General features: G+C 52.4%; 1 protein-coding gene across 1 annotated transcript; it reads right to left on the bottom strand.

Moving 5' to 3' along the window:
• Window positions 1-83: 83 nt before the first annotated feature.
• ZNF710 (zinc finger protein 710) lies at window positions 84-21,786 on the bottom strand. Its single transcript, XM_063142766.1, has 5 exons — window positions 21,751-21,786; window positions 2,833-4,278; window positions 1,616-1,807; window positions 1,071-1,245; window positions 84-881 (listed from the first exon to the last, which is right to left on the bottom strand). The coding sequence occupies exons 2-5, from the start codon at window positions 4,246-4,248 to the stop codon at window positions 712-714; spliced, it is 1,953 nt and encodes a 650-aa protein (XP_062998836.1). The 5' UTR covers window positions 4,249-4,278; window positions 21,751-21,786; the 3' UTR covers window positions 84-711.
• Window positions 21,787-22,433: the final 647 nt, after the last annotated feature.

Raw genomic sequence — 22,433 nt, 5'->3', positions numbered from 1 at the left:
GCTCATGGGCACGCTTGCTTCCCCTGCCTTATGCTGCCTGTACCTTTGCTCCAGCACTATGACCACCTGGTCCTTCTGCCAAAGAATAGCCATTTATTGCTGAATTTCTTCAGAACAGGAAAGTAAACACAGTAGGTCTCTGCACAAGGGGAACGATCCACTTTGTGGAAATGACCTCATAACTTAACATGGCCTCATACTGCACAGGCGGTTCTGCATGGTAGGTGGGCTTGACCACGCTGCTAGGAAAAGGGGAGGGGGCATGTTTTGAGGGGGAAGGCCCCCTGCCCTGAGTCATTCTTTTTTGGTGCAGGGCAGAGGTAGTTTGTCAGGGCGTTATACGGGAGCAGTCCAGCCCGGCTCTGCCGCCCCGCCCCCTGGCAGGTGCTGGTCTCTCACGGAGCCTCTGGGGGCGCCTGGTCCAAAGGGGGCGCTTGTGATCGGCTTCAGAGCCACCTTTGCAAGGGGTGGTGGGAGGTAGAATAAGGTAAGGGAGGCTTCTAGCCCTGCAGGGATGCTGAGGAAGGTGCCATCCAGCCGAGGGGTGGCAGTGGGACGTCCACAGATCCATGGCAGGGCTAAACAGCTACAGCTTCCGAGGGGCCCTCCAGATGTTCAAGAGCTCTCTCTGTTCTGTGCAGCCCAAGCTGAGCTTTCCAGAGCAGGAGGGGGGGCTTGTGCCTCTCCCTCTTGCTTTCCCCCCACTCTCAGCTACAACATGTTGTAGTAGGCCATTTCCTTCATGGCGTGCTCCGCCAAGGCAGATGCGGGAGGGTTCCCCACCATCCCATAGTCATAGGCATTCTCCTCATCATAGTCCTCCATCTCCTGCTGTCCGTCCAATTCTGCACGATCAGCGCCTGTCAGCTCCAGCATGGGATCTAGGGGGACAACAAGGACACATCTGAGCAGCCCCTGGCCATGACGCCGGGGTGGGGTGGGGGGCTGCTAGCGGTTTCCACAGCTGATGCTTCAGGGCCAGCCACGAGAGCCTCCCATGCCGGTGAGACCTGGGCCGGCTGGTCGGCCGGCGGAGGGACCTGCAGTGTCGCCTCCCCACCCCCGCCTACCTTGGCTGTCCAGGCTGATGTCCATCACACCATGCTTGACCTTCATGTGCCGGCTGAGGTTGCCCTTCAGGTTGAACTTGCTGGAGCAATATGGGCACTTGAAGGGCTTGCTGCCGGCATGCAAATGCATATGGCCCAGGAGGTTGTACATGCGGTTGAAGGATTTCCCACACACCTAGAGGGGAGGAAGGCAGAGTGGCTGTCAGCCAAGTCCGCCAGCGATTCATCAGCTCAGAACTATCCCAGCCCTTTCAGGCCAAGAGCTGAGAGGAGGAGCAGAGCCCTGGGGCTCCGCTCTGAGCGGCTTGGATCAACACAGGCCTGCCACACTGCAACAACGGAGACACTGGCGCATGTTTGGAGACGGCCGTGGATCGCTGGGTAGCTCGCCTCTCTCTCTCTCTCTCTCAGAGGGCCACTCAGTCTCTGGGACGCCATCCCTCCCCCTCGGCAGGGCAGCCCTGCCTGTGGCCATTCGCACCCCCCCACCCCGGCCAGGCTCTGCTCTGCTCTTTCAGGCCAGGCCGTTGGTTTCCGCGCTCTACCTTGCACTTGAAGGGCTTGACGGGCGAGTGCACAATCATGTGGGTCTTGAGGGTCTGCTTCTGCACAAAGGTCTTGAAGCAGATGTGGCACTGGTAGGGCCGCACGCTGGTGTGGATCAGCATGTGCCGCTTCATGTTGGCCTGCAGCGTGAACTCCCGCCCACACACCTCGCACTTGAACTCTTTCACGCCCTGGAAACAACAGCAGGCGGACCCTGGGCATCACTGCAGTGACCCCGCCGTGTGGCTCTCCTTGGCCCAGGAGACCTTCCTCTCCGCGGGATTTGGGGCCTTTCAGAGAGGCAGGTGTTCAGGAGCCCTGCAGCTGCCTCCTCATCCCCCACCCGACCCCACCCCACTGAAGCTGCTCCAGGACATCAGCAGTCCTGGCCGGCCAGTTAGTGACCTCCGATAACGGCACTTTGAAAAAGGACAGTGCTCTGTAGCACAGGCATGCACAACTGCTGCGGCCCACACGCTGAAGGTGGCCCCCAAGCCTTGCGTGCCGCTGGAAATCTGACAGGAACCACAAACAGTGGTGCCCAGCACTTGTGCTGTTGTTGTATTGGGCCGGGGGGAGGAAGCAGAGCCCCCACTGGGAGCCTCCGTTTGCCTCTTTGCCTTCTCTCTTTCCCTGCGCGAGACTGCAGCGTCTTCCTGGAGGATGCGCTCTATGGTTCTGCATCTCTCTCTCTCTCTCTCTCTCTCTCTCTCTCTCTCTCTCTCACACACACACACACACACACACACACACACACACACACACACACACAGTCCTCTGGCTCGCTTCTGCTGCTGCTGCCACCAAGAGGCACAGAAAAGTGCAGCTTTTAAAACAGCCCTGTTTCAAAAATGAGAGCCATGGTGAACAGGGGTGAAATCGAACTTGGCGTCAAAATTAAATGAGCAACATCAAGAAACTGGAGGAATGAAATGAAAGTGCCTGATGGGGGGAATCTTTCAAGGGTAAAAGCACGGAGAGTGTGTGTGTGAATGCACCTGAGCACGTGTGTGCAGCTGTGGGGGCTGAAAAGACTCTGCCCCCTGCCTTCAGGTGTGGAAGTCCCCATTTCAGGGCACTGCAGAGACCCACGCCTCCCACTCGGTGTTTGGAATAAGGACCCCAGGGCCCGCTCCTATTCCTGCCTGCCCTGCCTCTGGGCCTGACCCCCCCTGCCCGCAGCGCTGTGCTCCCAGGCCCTCCAGGGCTGGCATACCTTGTGGGTCAGCGAGTGCTGCTTGAGGTGGTGGATCTGGCTGAACTCCATGCCGCACTCTGTGCATACAAAGGGCCGCACATTCTGGTGCTTGAGCATGTGGTTCTGCAGCTGGCTGCGGTAGTGGAAGGACTTGTTGCACTCTGGGCAGGGGTATAGAGTGGGCCCCTGATGCGTGGCCAGGTGGCGCTTGAGCTGGGTGAGCGTGGAGAAGTCGAGGCCACACTCCACACAGACGTGGCAGCGGCCGCTCTCATGCTTGCCCTCGTGGGCCTTCAACTCACTGGGGTAGGCAAAGCCGCGGCCACAGAAGCGGCAGCTGTAGGGCTTGATGTCTGAGTGCAAGAGCATGTGGCGCTTGAGGTGGCTGGTCTGGGTGAAGGCCTTGTGGCACACCTGGCACTTGTGAGGCCGTGTGCCCTGGTGGGTGAGCAGGTGGGTCTGCAGGTGGCTGGGCTGCTTGAAGAGCTTGCTGCAGTGGGGGCACGAGTGGGGCTTGATGCCGTTGTGGCCCAGGATGTGGGTCACCAGGTTGTACTTGGAGGTGTAGGACTTCTCACAGAGGCGGCACTGCCAGCGCTTCTCCACCAGGTAGGAGTCGTCGATCTGGACGTTGATGTCCAAGCGGTCCAGTTGCACCTTCTTGCTGTGCTCGCCGTGGACCTCTGCCTCAAAATCCATGGGCTCCTGCCACACAAAGCCCACCTCGCCCTTGGCCTGCTCCAGTGGAGAGTCCGACATGCGATCTTCCACGTTGCTTAAGGAAGGAGCGTTGGCCCGAAAGCTACAGTCATGGGGAAAGGTCTCTGCCTGGTCGGGAGTGCTGTCCAGGCTGGCCAGTGGGGGGCTGGGGAGCTTGTCCTCACACATACCCAGGGAGAGGTCTTGCCTCCGTAGAGCCCGGAGGCGCCGAGGCTTCCTGTTGAATGTACTCAGGTCTATCATCTTGGTGGCACTGCTCTGTACCGTCTGCTCACAGCTGGGTTGCTCCAGACCTGCAGGGCGGCTGCTCGGCAGCTCTTCATTGTCCTCGCTTGGCCCAGAGCTCTCATACCGCCCCTCTTCCTGCTCCACCGCCCCTTTCTCATGCTTCACCTTGGGCACCAGCCTCACCGGGGGCCGCTTCCTCCTGCGGGCATGTTTCCCGAAGGACGCCTCTGTCTCCAGCACCTCCTCCTCGGGTACCTCTGCCTGGCCTTGGCCTTCCTTTGCCCATGGGGGCTTATTTTCTGTCTGCTTCAACTCAACTGTTGCGGGTTCATCGAGCTGGCTTGCAAAGCTAGAGAAGAAGCCTCCAGGACTGACCGTGGCACCAAAGAATTCCTGCTCAGACACCAAGCCCAGGACTGCAGCCTGTGCCAGGGACAGCACCACCACCACGTCGGTCTGCGTCCCGGAGCTGGCGAAGCCTTCCATGTCTTACAGTGTCAAGCACAGCTTCAGGGTCTGCAGGAAGGAGAAAGAGAGAAGAGTCGTCAGCCCTCTTTCCAAGCAGGGCCTTCTGGCTGAGAGAACCCAGCGGGCCTCCAGGCCTGCACTAGCACAACTGGCAGCAGACAGCTGGGATGGTGGCCGCCAAGATCCAAGCTCAAAAATCACAGCGACGGAAAGCATCAGCTACTCTGAGCATGTTGGCCGGTCGGGAAGAAGGCAGGCAGGAAAGAAGGCAGGAATTTTTATCTGATCAAGAGAGGAGAACCTGATCTAGTGAGGCATTCAGTACTTCACAAAACTCACCTATTTGCATTTTGAAACAAGGGTTCAGAGTAGTTCTAAATAAGGATTTTGCCATCTGAAAGCAGACTTGAAAGCGTGTGAGCAAGACCTGCTTCGACCTTGTGTGTGTGTGTAGTGTGCGGGTGAGGTGTTCAGTGTCCAAAAGGCAGGCAGGACCCAGGAGTGTCCTTCACAGATGCTCAATACTGAAGCAGAAGGATTCCAGAGAAGCATATACGTGTTTCCACACAGCCTTGTGAAAGGGAGCTCCAATCTGGAGCATTTCCCGTGTGTTGCTCAGGCCAAAACATAGTCTTGTGGACTTCGAGGGCCTTCCACCGGAGGCAGGGGGAAGGGATCCTGCACTGAGCAGGGGGTTGGACTTGAGGGCCCGATAGGCCCCTTCCAGCTCAGCTATTCTATGCCAGGTCTGGGGCCCACACAACACACGTGGCAAAGCACATGATGCACCTCTGAGGCCAGGAGCAAGCTGGGAGCAGCGGCTGCCTTGAATCAGATGGCCAAGTTCCCCACGCACTGTGACAGTGTGTCGTTCTTTACACATGTGCCCAGGAAACATGTGTCAAGGGTCTCGAACCCAGAGTCATGGTGTGCAGTGGCAGGAATCGGTGCTCAACTGGGCGAATAAGCAACAGACCTGACGCTGGGGATATTGCAAGAGTCCAGAACCAGAGATAAGAACAATCACACATTCTGATGCTAAGGGAATACACAGGCAGCATTCAAATAGGGCAAGCAGCTACTCAGTTAACTCTATGGAGGGGGGGGAGAAGGATGAAGATAAACAGAGCAGCACGTGAGGAGGCAGAAGGTCAGAAGGGGTTAGATCCGTGGTAGGCAACATGGTGCCCAGGTGCCCCAATGCGCCCCCAGACACCTTTCTGGGTGCCTGCCAAAGTGCCCGACCCCCTCCCACGTTTAAAGCGATTTGACACCGTTTCTTCTGTGAAACGTGCTTGAAATGGGTTTCCATTTTGTGGTGGTGCCCAGAACAGTTTCTCAAATTGCCAAATATGCCCACCGTCCAAAAAGGTTGCCGCCTTCTGGGTTAGACAGGCATGCAAATGCTAATGAGGAGGGCAAGAGGGACCCGAATGCAGCTTCTTAGTCCTGTGTGAAGCTTCTTTCCATGCACAGGAAGTGCAAAAGGGATTTCTAGGGCATTTCTGGATGTAGGTACCTAACCTTAACATACGTTAATGTAGTCACTGGTGGCAGCTAATCAGTGGTGTGCATTGAACGGTTTGACTAGGTTTGGGGACTAGGCAGAAGGAAGGAGGCCTCTGTGACTTCTGGCGGTCCCATGACCTGAGGTGCATTCCCAAAAGGGCAGGTTGTGTGGATCTGCTTCATGGCCTTCTGTGTTCAAGCTCTTACTTGCCACACCTGCCTGGGCAGCGTGTACGTTTCTACAGCAAAGGCATTCGGAGTGTGCTTCACGTGGCCGTGGGCTGTGCTTTTCGCTAATCAGGAGAGAGGCAGCCCGATGGCCCCTGGGAAGGCCACTGCCCGCCTTGGCTCAGTCGTGTTCCACGTGGAAGACCAGAGCCCCTCCCTTCTTGGGATGGTGGCAATGGAGGAAGGCCTGGGGCTTGGGGCCCGTCCTAATGAGGAGTCCCACTCAGTGACAGTCCTCCTCAGCGCTGTGTGGCTGGGATACTGGCCGAGACTGTGAAAACCAGAAAGGGGAGGCCAGCCAGAGCATCACCAAGTGCTAGAGATCAGGCACCCTTGGGGAGGTCCCAGCCACTGAGGGAGAGGGAGAAGGACACCTTGGCTGCTCAGAAGCCTGTCTTGCACCCAGAAGCCTCCACGAAGCACGCCACGCCACCCCTTGCCACCTGCCCCCCTCCTCACTAGGGCCAAGGCATCCAGGGCACCCTTGAGAGGCGGCCTCTCCCAGGCTTGCTGGCACAGGGAGGCCAGCCTCGCAGGGGGAGTCCGGAGAGCCAGCGCTACTGCCCTGCCCTGCCCTGCCGAGTCAGGCTCCTGGCGCGCTTCCTGGGTTCAGAGTACAAAGACAAGTGAGGCAAAGGGCCAGCCGCACAGGACCACGCCAGGACTTCCTGATTTCGCATCCTTGGGAAGACATGAATCTTGTACTCCGCTCAAGCCGGCTGCAGAAGATGAGCGCTCTCAAACCCAGAGGGCGGGGGAGGGGGCGATGCAGAGAACAAGGGAAGGAAGGGGAACAGAACCAGAAAAAGATGCGGAGAGGAAGGCAGCAGCAGAGTAAGGAGGGGGAGGGAGCAGGAGACCGAGACAAAGAGGAGGGGGAGAGGCAGGAAGGAGAGAAGAGGGGGAGGGGGGAAACAGAGGAAGAGGGAAGGAAGGAGGCTGCCTGCCTGGTGGTGAAAAGGGCCGCTGTGGCAATGAGCTCAGCAACGCCAAATGGAGCCTCCTCGTCAGGTCATCCTGGGACAAGCAAAAGAAACGCTACGCCGGACCCATTGGCCCTGGAAGCGAAGTGAAGTGCACCTTCATGTGGACGGACTGCTGACCCCCACGACCCAAGCCAAGCTGCAGCTCCCCTCCCACTTCCTAGCACTGCTCCTCTTCTTTGCCTGAAAACCAACAGCCATGAGGCAGGATGGAAGACTCGCTCCCACCCCAAACCAGCTCAGCTTCAGCCCCAGGACCTGGACAGAAGGCAGCTGCTCCTCAGCCGTTCAGCATATTCTGGCCACAAAATGGAAGCCATTCCAGGAAGCCAAGGGGCTGCCTGGGAGCCCACCTGGAATGGGTGGCCAGCAGTGGCCTCTTCAGACGCTTCATGGGGTGCTTCAGAATCCACCCGCTCCTCTGCCTTTTCCAGTCCACCCACTACATCCTCTCTCTTTCTGTTCTTGCCTCTTCTCTCCTTCTCTCTGTTTCCTTAGCAACACCTCTCTCGGCTTGGAGGTTCTGTCTTATGCACCTTTCTTATCTTTCTCTTCTCTTTCATCAATGTCCTCATCTCCTTCTGTATTCGAGTCCCCCCCTCACCCCCACTTCTTCTATCACCTCTATTTCCAGGTGACATGAGATTTGAATCACAGTTGAGAAAGCCTTTCCAGGCTGCCATAGATGGCGTCTCTTTGAGCCCGGTTCCCTTGCTGCAGGCCCAGGCAGGAGGCTGGTCCATCTTCTTGCACCAGCTCAGCCTTCAAGAAGGCAAGCAGATGTAGACATCACAGACTACTCTGGAGGACAGCTTCCTCCGCAAGCCCGGATGGTCCCCTAATCTTACTTGGATGCAGATATTTGCCTCCTGATATTGTCTGCTCCCTCCCACACACCCATACTTGGCTCTATCTTCCTTTTAGATAAACCAGGTCCACTCAATCCTCCTATGTTTATAGCATCACCCTTCTAGAAACAAACAATGACACCCCTTCCAGCCTCCCCTCAGACTGTTAATCAATGAGCCAGAATAAGCACCTGAGACTTAGCCAAAGGTCCTTCAAGCCCATAGTCTTGCTTCCAGCTAGGTCTTCCATTATTCCATTTCCCTCCAGTATCAAGTGACAGACAAGGCCCATGCCAGCTTCCACATGGAGGTTCCATGTTTAACCACTGGGCCCATTGCTAAGAAAACCTGTGTCTACTGAATAAACTTTCTTTATGTGTTTCTTGACAAACTCTCTCATGCTCCTCTCCTCAGAGAGAAGGGAAGGCAGTTGATATGTCTGCACAGGGCGAGGGTTACTCTGAAGTAGGATGCTTGATGGGTGAGGGAACAGTACGGAAGGACGTGGCTCTTGTAGGAATGATTTTGCTGCTTGGTCACAGAAGAACTCTGCTCCTCTCTAAAGGTGATGCCAAATTCAGGCACAAAGAAAAACATTTTTGGTTGCCATTTGTTGCCCCTGGATATAGCTCTGGGTATAGACTCTAGGGCCTGCTCCAGAGAAAAACATTCTCCTGTTTCACTGTCTGCAAGCCAGAAATGGAGAATCCAAACTCTTTCCCCAAAGCAAAGTGTTCTCAGTACTAGAAAAGGTACTTCATTACTGCTAAGAGGCACTAATTCAACAAAGACATCCAAGAGATGTTAATAGCATGAGAAGTTATTGTAATGAACAAAGGGCTTTCTCCCTAATTACCAAATTCTGATTAACAAATACTTGGGAGTTGGGACTAGTCAATGCTTCAGCAATGCACATCTATAAGCCTACAAGTTTAAGAACGCATATGGTATGTCTTCAGTTCCACTTCCCACAGAACCATTCCCTACACCACAGAGAGACCCAGTTTATGATTCCACCATCCAGAATCCCTCAGCACCCTGATGAAGGCACACAAGGACTATAAAGGTCACAAAACAGACCCATTCTGAACATGGTGCCTCATCCTGGCCCCTGCTTTCTACAGCTCTAGGTGCAGAAGGAAAAGCAACTTAACCAATGGTGATGATGTCAGGGGTTTCAAAGTGAGCATTGATTGGGTCCTTCCAGGAAGAAAAATGTTAACAATCATTTATGAACATTTTGGGAGCAATTGGGTTGTATTGGTTGTGGGAGAAGAGTGATAATCTCAGGACCAAGACAGAGAGCAGCTTTCCTGTCTTACAAGGGTCTCTTCAAAAGACTCCCCATTCTCTTGCTGGAAAAACAACATTTGCTGAAATAAATCGAGAAAGACTTTCAAGTTCCTCCTTGCTAAAATGACTTCTCTCCCTACGCGTTCCCTGTCCTCTCTGAAAATAGAAAAGCTATTTAAAAGGAAGCAACAACAACAAAAAAGGGAACTGAATAGAGGAGCAAGGAAAGGAAGAAAAAAGAGCCTCCAGGGGGTGCAGAGGAACAGAATGAAAAGAGATGAAAAATAATGGGGGGGGAGAGAGGGAGAGAGACAGAAAAGCACTGAAAAGAAAGAATGCTTCTAGTCTGAATAGAATATGCATGGAAGGGGAGAGAGAGAGAGAGAGAGAGAGAGAGAGAGAGAGAGAGAGAGAGAGAGAGAGAGAGAGAGAGAGAGAGAGAGAGAGAATGCTTGAAAAGAAACAGCCACACAAAATGACCCGTGATTCACAAGCTGTGCCAATCAGCGCCACAATGTGAAACCCTCTCTCCTTTTTCTACATCCTCCCTCCCTCCCTCCTTCCAGTGGGGGCAGAGGAAAGAGGTGGGGGAAGGAGAGTTAATTCTCAACCTCACAGAAAATGAATCAGGCCAAAAGAAAGATGTACAACGATCATTAGAAAATCATACAGATATCCAATGAAGAACAAAAATGCTTTTAAGAGGGAAGCTTCCGCTTTAACCAACAAGGCCTTCCACAGGCCGAGATAAATGGTTTCTCTTGCAAATGGCTGGGCAAATGCTCAAGGAGAAAAGAAACAGCAGCAGCAATAACCACGACCTGTTGCCAGCCACATCAATCCTGGAAGCTCACAGAGACCAAGTGGCGAATTCCTTACCAAACCTCCAAACCTGTTCATATGCAACAGCAGGTGTCGTGTTTTGGGGGGTGGAGGAGGGAAAAGAGAGATGGTCCGCAGAAGACTCATGTTCTGAAGAAAGGCAATGTGGGAACTCTCCATGAGTAAACTCTCAAACAGCCAAAACAGATCCTTTGGGACAACCCCTCAACACTTCGGGATAATTGCCACTGGATACAAAGCATCCGAGGGCCCTGTAGCATAAGCCATAACTCAAAGGATGGCACACTTGGGGAATAATATTTTAAAATGTTAAAATAAAACTGTAAACCATGAGTTGGTTTAAGCAATGCTACTTTAAAACAATTTGACATATACAGTATTTAGCTGTGTTGTTGTGAACTGTCATTTTGCCTTGTTTTGTACGAATGAGAGCCCAAGGTCACTTGCTCCATGTGTTAAACAATAGCTAGGAGGGGATTGATGCTCCACGCAAGCTAGTCCAGCACCTCCAAGTCTTAGCATTGCTGCTGAGGCTCTTCCATCTCCAGAAGGGCAGCAAAACTTTCCAGAGCACCTTCACCAGCTATGGGATGCTCTTGTTACTGGAGTCATCCAAAATGCATCTGGGCCCTGACTGTGAATAGTGCAAGGAAACAGTTGTTGTCTGAAGACAAAGGTTTAATCCTCAACTCTGCCACCATTTTGTGGAGGAGCCATGGCAAAAGAGCTGCTACACTGCAAGGAAGAGTCCATTTTCTGATATACATATAGAGCCCTTGAGACAACAGGGGATACCTTACATGCAGCCATCAAAGTGCCTGCACAGGTGGAGGGAACAATACAGCATTAGGAGATGCCTAGTGTGCTTCATGCAGCCCTTCTTTTGGTCCTGATGCAGTGACCATTGACCATGGTATCCTCCTGGATCGACTCCATGGGATGGGCTTTGGAGAAACTGTGTTACAGTGGTTCTGGTCCTACCTACAGGGCCAATTCCAGAGAGTGATCATTCCTCCACCCCTTGGCAAATGAACAATGGGGTGCTGCAGGGTCCCCAATGTTGTTTAACATCTGTATGAAGCCGCTGGGAGCGGTCAAGAGGAGATTTGGAGCCAAGTGGCATCAATATGCTGATGACACATAGCTCTATCTCCCTGAATCAGGTGAGGCTGTAGAAGTCTGGGATCAATGCCTAAACACAGTAATGGGCTGGATGAGGGCCAATCAATTAAAATAGAATCTTGATAAGATGGAAGTCTTGTGGGAGAATGGATACGCTCATTGCCTGTTCTGGACAGGCTGCACTCCCTCTGAAAGATCAAGTTCGTATTCTGGGGGTATTTCTAGATCCATCGCTGTCACTGGAGGCCCAAATGGCCATGGAAGTTCAGAGTGCCTTTTATCAGCTTCACCAGCTGTGGCCTCTCCTGGACAGGGATAGTTTGGCCATAATAGTACAGGCACTACTAACCTCAAGACTGGATTAATGCAATGTGGGGCTACCCTTAAGGCTGTTCCAGAAGCTGGAGTTAGTGCAGAACGCAGCTACCGGGCTAGGTTTAATAGTACTAGTATACAAAACCCTAAACAACTTGGGATCAGGATACCTGAGGTAGCACCTTCTCCCTTGCCAACCTGCCTGATCACTGAGGCTATCAGAGGGCATGCTCCTGGTGGTTCAACATGGATCTATGGCCCAACTGGAGAAGAACCTTCAGGGTGGTGGCCCCCTTCCTAAGGAACTCCCTGCCTCTGGAGGTCACACAGTCGCCAATACTACATTGGTTATTGGCAACTCCTGAAAACAGCTCTTTTCCAGGAAGCCTACCTTGGTAGAACAGCCATGGTTTAATTGGCACTGTTTTTTAAAGAATAATGTCAATATCACGTTTAATTATTTTAATATTTTGTTCATTTTATCTCTTGTTGTTCACTGCTCCGGAGTCTGTCTAGATGTGGAGCAGTATACAAAGGTTGTAAATACAATAAAGAAATAAAAAATATTCCAGCACAGATTATCCTGAATTCATGACCACTGCCTGAATAGAATGGAGACAGAATTAACAGTAAAGACTAAAGCAAGGGCCAGTAAACAGATGTCCAGGTATGAAACTCAAGGAGGAACCTGGGACTGACTCATATCCCTCATCTTCACTCAGAGGTAAGGAATGGAGCACTCTGTTAATATCCTGAGCTGTCAGAAAGTTCATGATGCATGGGCAGAGGTCTGAGCACACAACTAGCACCCAGAAAACTCTAAGGGCCTTACTAGACCTACCTGTTAATGTGGTCGGGAGTAGGGGAGAAACTGCACTCAGGGCTGGTGCTGCCATAGAGGCAGCTCAGGTGGCGGCCTAGAGCGCCAAGCAAAGGAGGGTGGCAAACGGCGCGCCCAGAAACCGCTTCCAGGTGCGTTGCTCCGAAGCCGCCGCCCCGGCTGCCCCCCAACCCCAGGGTCTTGGCTTCGAAGCCAGCGCCCACTCCTGGCTTCGAAGCCAGGACACTGGGGTTGGGGGGCGTGGCAGCGGCTTCAGTACGGTGTGCCCGGGTGCACCGTTCTGAAGCTGCCCCCCAACCCCAGCATCCTGGCTTCAAAGCCAGGAGCGGGCGCTGGGGTTGGGGGACAGGGCGCGGCTTCAGTACGGTGCGCCCAGGTGCGCCGTTCTGAAGCCCCCCCCGCCCCCCAACCCCAGCGTCCTGGCTTCGAAGCCAGGAGCGGGCGCTGGGGTTGGGGGGCGGCTTCAGTACAGCGCGCCTGCCTAGGGCACAAAATAGTCTAGCACCGGCCCTGCCTGTGCTGCAGCTAGTGTGGGCCGTCGACCCAGTCTACACGTGACACGTGACGGGGTAAAAGAAAGCCCCGTCATGTTGGCCATTTTTTTTTAGGTTAAAGGGGCCAGGTGTGCACCAACGACAAAAGTAGGTGTTTTTTTTTAAAAGGGTTCCCCGCTCCCCCGTCCCCGATTCCCCACCCGCGATGTCCGATCCCCCCTGTCTGCCCGCCCTGTCCGATGCCCCCCCTATCCGCCCTGTCCGATGCCCGCCTTGTCCAATCCCCCCCATCGCCCCTGGGCCGCGATTCTCCCCTGATGACCCCTGGCTCTGCTCTCCCCCCCCATGTCTCCCGCCAGGTCTGCTCTTCCCACCCCCTGGCCCCATCTCTCCACCCCTGTGATTCCCCCATGGCCCTGATCTCCCTTCCCCCCCAATTCCCCCCCCGGCCCGATGGGCACAGCGCTCCTGTAGAGTGCTGTGCCCAGTGTGCGGCTTCTCCCGGCTACTCGCGAGTAAGCCGCATAGCCAGGAAAAGCCGCGGAACCAGCTAGACCTTCTGCAGCCCTGGGCTCAGCCCGGGGCTGTGGAAATACCGGGCCGCAACCGGTGCTGGTTATCCTGGGCCAAAGGAGCACAGGGGTGAGCCCGGGTATCTGGACGCACATCTGGACGCACAGGGGTGAGCCCGGGTATCAGCCCGGGCTAAACCCTTGTCTAGCAACAGCCTAAGACAGGTCTCTTCCTGGTCACTTACAATGCATGCGCACGTTATCTTTTTAACTCCCTTCATGCTCCAGCAAGCTTTACTTTCCCAGACCAAAACTCTCTGTGACAGTGATAGACGCAGTGCTTCCTATGAAGCCAAACCGCCCTGATGCAGCCCTCGGCCTGCAACCATAGAGCCTCTTCCCTTGATCACCCTGAAGGAGGCCCCTTTCGCAACACAGAACTTGGCTTCATCCAGTGCCAAGCCCAATGCGGACAAAAGTTCTGAACTGTGGCAGGTCAAATTAGAGATGTAAGATTTCCAGAATGTTCCAAGCCATGGTGGGAGACGGGATGAGACCGGACACGTTTTCTGGGGGGAAAGTTGCGGGGGGGGGGGGGAAGAGAATGGAAATACATACATATTTCCTTATTAAACCTTTACTTTTTATTTAATTTATACCCCATTTTTTGCCCATATTTTCCTGCTTTAATAATATAAATTATATTCTCTCCATTGGGATATACACTTGTATTATTTGGCATTTGAAATTTACAGAGCAAGTCTATGCATAAAAGACTTTCTGCTTAAGTCCCAGGTAATTGTGCACGGGACTGGAGCCTCAAAACTATAAGTACTATATGAAGGAATTTGGAAACAGTTCCTAATATTTGTGTTTTCTAAAGGAAGTGGGAAACCACCAGCAGAAGAAAGTATGAGATTCTGGAATCAGGAATGAGATCCCGAGGTGGGGGGTGCACTTCTATGTTAATTTTGATTATGTATTTAGATAAGATATTATTATGTATTCAACGTTTCAATATTATGTAGTATGTTGTTGTTGTTTTTCTTTATGAGAGGATGTAATGTGTATGTTTAAGTATTGTAGAAAAATAAAATTATTAAAAAACAACAACTATAAGTACTTTAGTTTTATACAAGCAAAATTGCAAATGTTTTTAGGATGTTTTAATCAAGTATGCTATGTTTTTAATCAGTTTTTAATGTGTGTTATATTCACTGTTGTTCCCCGCCTCGATCCAGGTGAAGAGGCGGGTAAGAAATAAATTATTATTATTATTATATACCCAATATGAGAGAAAGAGAGGGAGAAGCTGCTGAATCTTTTATCAGACAATTTTTTAAAAAAGTTTGAAAACAGAAACCATCAATGTGTTGTAAACAAAAGGAACAGTATTATTTGGACAGAAACAGTTCCAGACAGGCCTCACATAAAGACGACAGCACTTTCTAGGTGCAGAAATGCATTTTAGCCTTGAGCATTTTTTAAATTTCCCATTTAAAAAAATATACGTACAAGGATTTGTATATAGCCATAGTGATGAATATGAAATGGCAATATATGAAAACCTAACATTCTAGCAATTGTACACAGCCTTGCAATTTCTCTCCACGCAGAATTTTCCCTTGCTAGTTCTTTCCCTTGACTGTCCCTAGGCTTTTTCTTTCTCTCCCCACCACCTCTCTGGACTAGCCAGGCCCTCACGGCAGCCATTATGTGACTAGCCACATCCTCCATGGGAGCTATTTTGTAGTGGTGCCCACAGTAGTTTCTCAAATTTCCAAATGTGCCTACAGATCCAAAAATGTTGCAGACCTCTGCAGTACACAGGAACTATCATTCTCTAATGCCACTGATCGGGGTAGTCAACATGGTGCACTCAGACAATTCTTTTAAAACGCACTGAGGTGCCCTGACCCTCCCGCTTTTTATTTCTTAACAAATATATATATATATAATTTCTTACTGGCAGCTGGGACCGCTGCAAAGCACGCGAGGGCCTCCATCCACCTTCCTTTCCCACGATGCCTCTGGGCCAGACATGGGGCTCAGAGGCGTCGGGAGGTGGTGAAGGCGGCTGAGGCCAACACTTTCCTCTGCGGCACAGCCAGCCTCTAGGGAAAAGGGGTGGGGTGGGGTGGGGGTGGAAAAAGGGACTCCTTCTGTCTGGTAAGTGGGGGGGCGCTAAAGAGAAGGGGGGGCTAAGGAAGGCAGCAGTAAGCCAGCTGGGGGTGTCTGCTCGAGTAAGCCTGCAGGGGCTGTGGGAGTCGTGTGCTTGTATATGTGATGGACAGGGGCTGCAGGGGTGGGAGGGAGGAAGAAAGGGGTTTAGGGGGTATTTTTAGGGCTTGTAAACCGTCCAGAGAGCCCTGGCTATGGGAGCGGTATATAAGTTTAATAAATAAAATAAATAATATTTTGGAGGGATCCTGTGGGGGGAAGGGTTTTCATGTGCTTGCAACGAAGAGGAGAACGGAGCAGCATGTGTGTATAAATGGAGTGTCTGTGTGTGTATGAGAGAGAGAGAGAGAGAGAGAGGGCAAGAATGAGTTGGGGGGTGGGTGGAGAGAAAGAATGTGCCTTCTGTGAAATAGGTCTCTGCTGGTGCTGAGAACTGTGGGGTCAGACCCTGCCCCTGCCTTGTACTTCGTCTTTTGCGAAGGCTCCTTGTCTGTCGTGATGAGCCACACGCCCCCACGGCAGCCATTCTGTGGCAGTATGAGTCCCTGCCCCATGGCAAAATAATAAGTATAAGCCTGGCAAGAGTCATAGTACAAAATGGTCTTTGGCAACTCAGTTCTATAGGGAGGTTTGTAAGGCCCTGAGATTTGGTTTCCAGTTTTAAAAGTTAATTGCATTCTCTCACTTTAAAAACAAATGAAGATCTCTGCAAGGAGATGGTTGGAGGAACCAAGAAAGCATTTAAAATAAACAAGAACCTGTACAAAACATCTGCCTAACATCTCAAGGAATCAAACAGAGACCTGCCAATTTTAGGAGATTCCCAAGACACCAGAAGCCAAAGAAGTTTCCAGATGCTGCATCTGGATTTCCAGAGTTTATTTGGGGGAAAACCTCCTTTGAACAGGTCAGAAAGGTGATTAGTAAAACAGGCTGCCCTCCTGTGCACTGGGAAAGTGATTCCCAAGTCGCAGTGTGTGCCTCATGCAGCACACCTTCCTTTGTTGAAACCCATTCTAATGTGACCATATTTTGGAAACCAAAAGGGAGGACAACATGGCTGGCCCCCAAGGGGGTGTGCCCACCAACATATCTGGCACCAGGGGGCGTGTCCAGCACTAAGGGGGCGTGCCCACCTGAACATAGCCTTGGTCATGTATCTGATTTTACAGCACGCAATTAAGACAAATCTGTTCTACATACCATCTTAATATTCAAATCACTGAAATAAAGAACAAGTGAGACATTCAGTGTATCTGAAATTAACTTCACTTACTCCTACTTTTGTAGCTTTTGCTGTACTTTGAAGCTTTTGCTATACTCTCTGTGATACAGTCTCCCTTTCCCTCAAATATCTTTTCTGACTGTATCCTCACTCCGCTGCAAGCTGCTGCTGCTGCTGCTCTTAATAGGGTTTGTGGCTGGCCGGCCGGCTGGCTTTTTTATTTTTAAATTTCATTTTTTTTAAAAAAACTTGTGTACAATTGTCAAAAATTTATCTACTCTAACATTAAGGTGGGTGTTGTGGGCAGCAGACACTACTTTAGCCATTCACGCTTCTCAGTTATATACATTAGCTTCTCAAGGCTTGTGCGTTGGCACCACTTTGCACATCCAGACTTTGAACTCCTGTCTACTTCCTGCACAAACACGTGACTCTGAGACTCTCTTTCTAATGCCCTGGATTGCATGCCAGCACCATGGGGCTAACTAACAACAGGTGTTTCTGGGTTGTCTGTGCAGCCTCTGTTGTTTCTCTAAGTCATTGCAGCCAAACCAAAGCTTCCAGCCTCAAACAATCTCTCTCTCTCTGCCAAAGTCTCCCAACGGTCCAGCTGGGCTGCACACTTGCTGCTTGGTCATGTCCGGTGACTCTTACTTTAAAAACCTCTGCCACCAGCCGCCTCCAACTCCTCGACTCTGATGCACTCTTAAAACACTCTGGGTGGCAAGGCAGCCTCTCAGGGCCAAGCTACACGTGCATCATGCGATAAAAAGGGCTGTTGAATATCAAACATTTGCTGCACATTTCTTAAGTAACTTTGGCAAATGGAAGAAAAGTTCACAGAGAATGGGCAATATGTTAGAGATGATCTCAAGACCAAAGCTCAGGATACTTCTGGAGCTTGCCTGTCTAAATAAATGCTAATCAGTGGTTGCAGACCACAGAATGGCTGGAAATATCACTAGAAGGATCGGTGTGAGAGCGGGGTGGATGCAAAAGGCTGATAACGAGTGAGGCTGTAACAGGAAATGGTATTCAACATCAAGAGAATTAAACTGAATACTGGGACAACAAGTTAGAAAAGGACTGTGGGCATCCTTATTCTAGTATTTGAGAGAAGGAGGGTAGCATCCTAAGTTTACCGAAGAGCTCTACAAGAGGAACATCTCTTTCCCCCGCTCAGCTCACTCCTTTCAATTTCAGTGTTATTACCCAGGAACACTTAGAAACCAAAGTACCTTTAATCTCAAGAGTTTTAAAAAGATGCATAGAACAGCTGGCAAAATGCCTCTTGGGAAGGGAATCCAGCTCCCATGGAAACACTCCTCGCCCACTCCCCACCCCAGACATTAGCCTACAGAAACCCTTTTCTCTGCACTAGGCCCATCACACAGTGACTAGGGATGCATAGTAATGGAGGAGAAAATAAACTACCATGGCTAATCCCCACCCATTCCCTGTGTGTGTGCCGGTTGTGTGCTGGGGGGATTTGCGTTATTATGCTTGGCAGTGCAGCTTGTGGTATTGTGCAAACCCAGCCAGGGTGGCTTGTTTCCATGGGTAAGAAGGCACCCTAACCGGGTTTGCACGACATAAGAAGCCACACAGCTTACGGCAATTATGCAAATTCCCCTGCCGTGCGCAGGGGTGGAGGAATAAGCCACTCTGTGGTTGTGCAAACCGGGCCATTCCATCTCCCACCACCATGCCATGTCATCCACTTTCTCCCACTATTTTGCTCTATGGGAGGAGCAAGATGGTTGAGGAAGCACCACCGCTCTTTTGTCGGTCCCTTCTGCAACTGGATGCAATCTTTGCATCCTGCAGCAGGAGGTTTCCCAAACCACTTAAAGTTCAGTTCTCTTCTAAACATATCCTACCTCCCAAGCCCCCCATAAGCCATCTTTTCAACCAGTAGCCATCTGTGTGAATCCTCACAGGGAACAGCATGCATTTGCTGCCTCTCTGCAACTTCCACGGTTCGTGGAGCTTTGCCTGCTACAGCAGGAGCCTCTTTTTAGAACCTGACACCACATGTTCAGGTGTGTTGTTCCCCACCCATACGAAAGGCCCACCCATCACCACAGCACTGGAGAGCCACTGTCCTGCAGCCAGAACCTCAACAACCTCTCTCTCCCTTCTATGGTTAACCTTAACGAGGACTTTGTAGCCCCCAAACACAGAGATAAAACATTTCAAAGTCTTCAGTGAACTTTTAACACCCCACCGCTCTTTTCCCAAACTTAAAAAACCAAAAAGTTCTCCAATTATAAGATTCTACACAAAAATGAAAGAGGACTTTAAAAGAAAGAAAAGCTTCCCCACACACACACACAAAAAGGAGATAGACCTCTGGAGGTTTCGACAGCTGCAGCACTCTCTTTGAGCCTCAGCACCCTCTCTCTAATATGGAGGTAAGGATTGCAGGGAGAGATAATTGTAGGTGAAGTGCCTCGAGCAATTAGGAAAAGGCCATATACTAATTCTACTATTATGACAACAAAACAGCAACGAATGCCAACATATTATCTCTAGTGAAATATAGTCCTGGCTTTTGCTGAACACAATACTTAGAAAGAACTAATCCATCCTTGTAGGTATTTCTGCCACTGTCAGGCTTTTCCTCTCAAGCTATACTGAGAAGAAAGCTCAGTCTTTACTAGACAGCCTTTTCATCGCCACAGCCAGTTGCAAATGGAAAGGCAGGTTGCTGTAACTGATGTTCTTCTTCGTGGTCTCTGTGCATTCACACAAAGGGATCTGCGCCTGTGCGGAGCAATGATCAGGAAACTTCTATAGCTGAGGCGTTTGGGGCAGGAACCCCTCCCCCACAGCGCCATGCACATGCTCAGAGGGGTTCCCGCCCATTCCCCTGAGTTCATGGAGACCAACATCATGTCCTCGAAACCGAGAGTACTATGAATACATACAATTTTATTAACCTGATACCGAAGTGTCAGTACCGTAAATCTGTATACATGAACACCGTAGCGGGGACAGCGGGTGGGTTGTATGAATGCACAGATGACCACTCGAAGAACATCAGTTACAGGTAAGCAACCTGTCTTTCTTCTTTGTGGTCTCTGTGCATCACACAATGGGTGAATAGCGAGCTGACTTACCAGGTCGGAGGGTAGGTGTTTATGTCAGTATTGATGATAGGACAGCCCTTCCGAAGGTGCAATTGGCTCGAGCCCAAACGTCCAGATGGTAATGCCTGACTAAAGTGGAGGGATGAGACCAGGTGGCAGCCTCGCAAAGGTCTGGTAGCCCAATCCCTCTGTCAAATGCCATTGATGTATGTGCTTGAATGTGCCATCCCAAACAGCCGATGAGAAATCTAAAGTTGCATTGATTATAAGGTGAATCTTTGATTTATTTGAATCATAGAATAGTAGCGTTGGAAGGGGCCTATAGGGCCATTGAGTCCAACCCGCTGCTCAATGCAGGAATCCACCCTAAAGCATCCCTGACAGATGGTTGTCCAGCTGCCTCTTGAAGGCCTCTAGTGTGGGCCTCTAGCCCACCACCTCACCAGGCAACTGATTCCATTGTCGTACTGCTCTAACAGTCAGGAAGTTTTTCCTGATGTCCAGCCAGAATCTGGCTTCCTGTAACTTGAGCCCCTTATTCCGTGTCCTGAGCAGGGGTATGCCTTTGGACAAGGCCAAGGGAGATGGCGACCCTTTCATGCATGGCCTGCTGCAATCCATCTGAAGCATACAGAAGATCCTGCTCCGTACACACGCCATACTCAAGGGCAGCACCACCACTCTGTTTTGTTTCGCCTATAATCACTTGAACTCAGGAAGACCCTGACTAAAGCGGCTATGTGCAAAAATGCCAGTGTCTACAATGTCATTAGAATTCTTTAAGAAAAATCAACACCTCTAGGGGCGGGTACTGCCTGGCTCCGCGTGGCCTGCCACTTTTGCAAGTCTGCTTTGCTGAAAGGCTCATTTTGTAGGTAGTTCTGGAAGGGAGGGGGAGGAAGGTACATGGGCAGGGAAGGTGGCCAAGATGTGCAACTGTGCAGACCGACTCAACCGGCAAGGACAGCCCCTGTGGGCAGCGACTGTAAAGGCCCACTCAAAGAGCCAAGAGGCGCAAACCTCCGCAAGACCGCCAAGCGGGCACCTGGAGCCACATAAGGATCAAGCCCCTTCCGGCTGTCTTTTGCTCCGCTCCTTTTCGGCCAGGGGAGGCCCCGCCATGGCGGTCCACACGACCAGCGGAGGAAACAACTTCTGTTAGCGTTTGACAGCACCGGCGTTTGGGGGCAGCCAAAAGAGCAGCGCGGCCCTCCGCGGCAGCAGTTCCAGCACGGCGTTCCAGAGCTGTGCTTGGCCACAGCCAGCCCGAAGCAGGCAGGCAAACTTCGGAGCGCCTCGCTAGAAGGCTGCCCGCCCCACTGATCGCCGCCCGCAGGACTCACTTCCGAGTCAGCCTGCCTGCATCGGATTGGCCTGGGAGTCGCCGGCAGCTCTCCAGCTCCTCTCCTTCCCGGGGATTTGTTCAAGGGAAAGTTCGCCGCGCAAGACGCGGCTGGGCGCGCGAGCCCGAGACGTCCCTCTCCAAGGGCGGCTCGGGGGCGCAGCCCTCACAGAGGCGGCAACAGGTGAGGCACCGGATGCTCTCCGCAAGCCGGCCGGCCAGCCCAGGCAGGGTCCGTGCCAGCGCCTCCCCCGACCGCAGCAAAACTTTGCAGGGCGAGGGGAAAGTTGCCGGGCACAGCAAGGGCCGCAGGGCGGGGGCCGCGTCGAGGGGGCGTCCTCACGTGCTGCGAGCCCGAGCAGAGCGCGCGGGGCCGCGGCTCGAGCCCGGCCGGGCGCGCGTCCTCCCCTCCCCTGCTCCCTCCCCCCGCGCGCGCGCGCGCGCTCCCTCCTTCTCTCCTCCCTCCCCTGCTCCAGGCGCCATCGCTCTTTTCTCTCGCTCCCTCCTCTGGCATCAGCGAGCCGGGATGGACGAAGGAGGCAGTAGCGGCAGCGCATCGGGCCTGTTGCGGCGAGGCTTTCCGCGGCGGCGGCGGGCGGGTGGGCGCGGGCGGCCTCCTCTCCGGCCTCCGGAGCCAGCTCCCCTGTGGCCACGCTCGGCGCAGCTGCCTGGCTGGGACACGGCGAACTCACCATGGGACTCCCGAAGAGGCTTGGCAACAGGGGCGGGTAACCCTACTTCAGGGAGGTGAGCGGGCAGGCGAGGCCGCCTCACCTCGCCGCCTCTGCTGGTCCTGGTCTTGGGCGCCGCCGGCTGCTCCTCGCTCGCAGTTCCCTTTCTCTTTTCTCTCTCTCTCTCTCTCTCTCTCTCTCGCAGGAAGGAAGAAGGGAATGAGGCAGGGCTGACGTGAAGGGATGCAAAACAGCCCCTCCTAACCAAGCTCTGAGAAAAGGGAGAGAGAGAAAAAGAAAGGCGCAGAGGAGAGAGAGAGAGCAGCAGCAGCAGCAGCAGCCCTTTTATCTCGCTTTTGTTTTCGCACTTCCTCTCTCTCTCCGGTCCTCGCCAAGTTTTCTTTTCTCTCCCTCCGCCCCACAGAGCTTCCCTCTCTCTCTCTTCCCCCTTTCCCAGCCGTACTGAACCCCTAACCCCACCCCCTTCCTCATCCTCCTTTCTCTCCCAGAATTAGGTCTGCAAGTGCACCAAGTCGGTTCTCTAGTCCGGACCCCACCAGTGGCTGCTGGGAAACACAGATGTCTGCGTTTATGGCAGATTCCAAGGGCTGGCTGGAGGGTCATTTGGCCAGTTTGGATCAAGCCCCAATTTCATCTAGACCCAGGCCCTGCTGGTGGCAGCCATTTAGCTGTGCTGGCTCTAA

This window comes from Elgaria multicarinata, chromosome 16 (assembly GCF_023053635.1).
Source record: "Elgaria multicarinata webbii isolate HBS135686 ecotype San Diego chromosome 16, rElgMul1.1.pri, whole genome shotgun sequence".
Taxonomy (NCBI): Eukaryota; Metazoa; Chordata; class Lepidosauria; order Squamata; family Anguidae; genus Elgaria; species Elgaria multicarinata.
The sequence above is the reverse complement of the archived record's forward strand: the minus strand, read 5'-3'. Positions and strand labels throughout refer to the sequence as shown.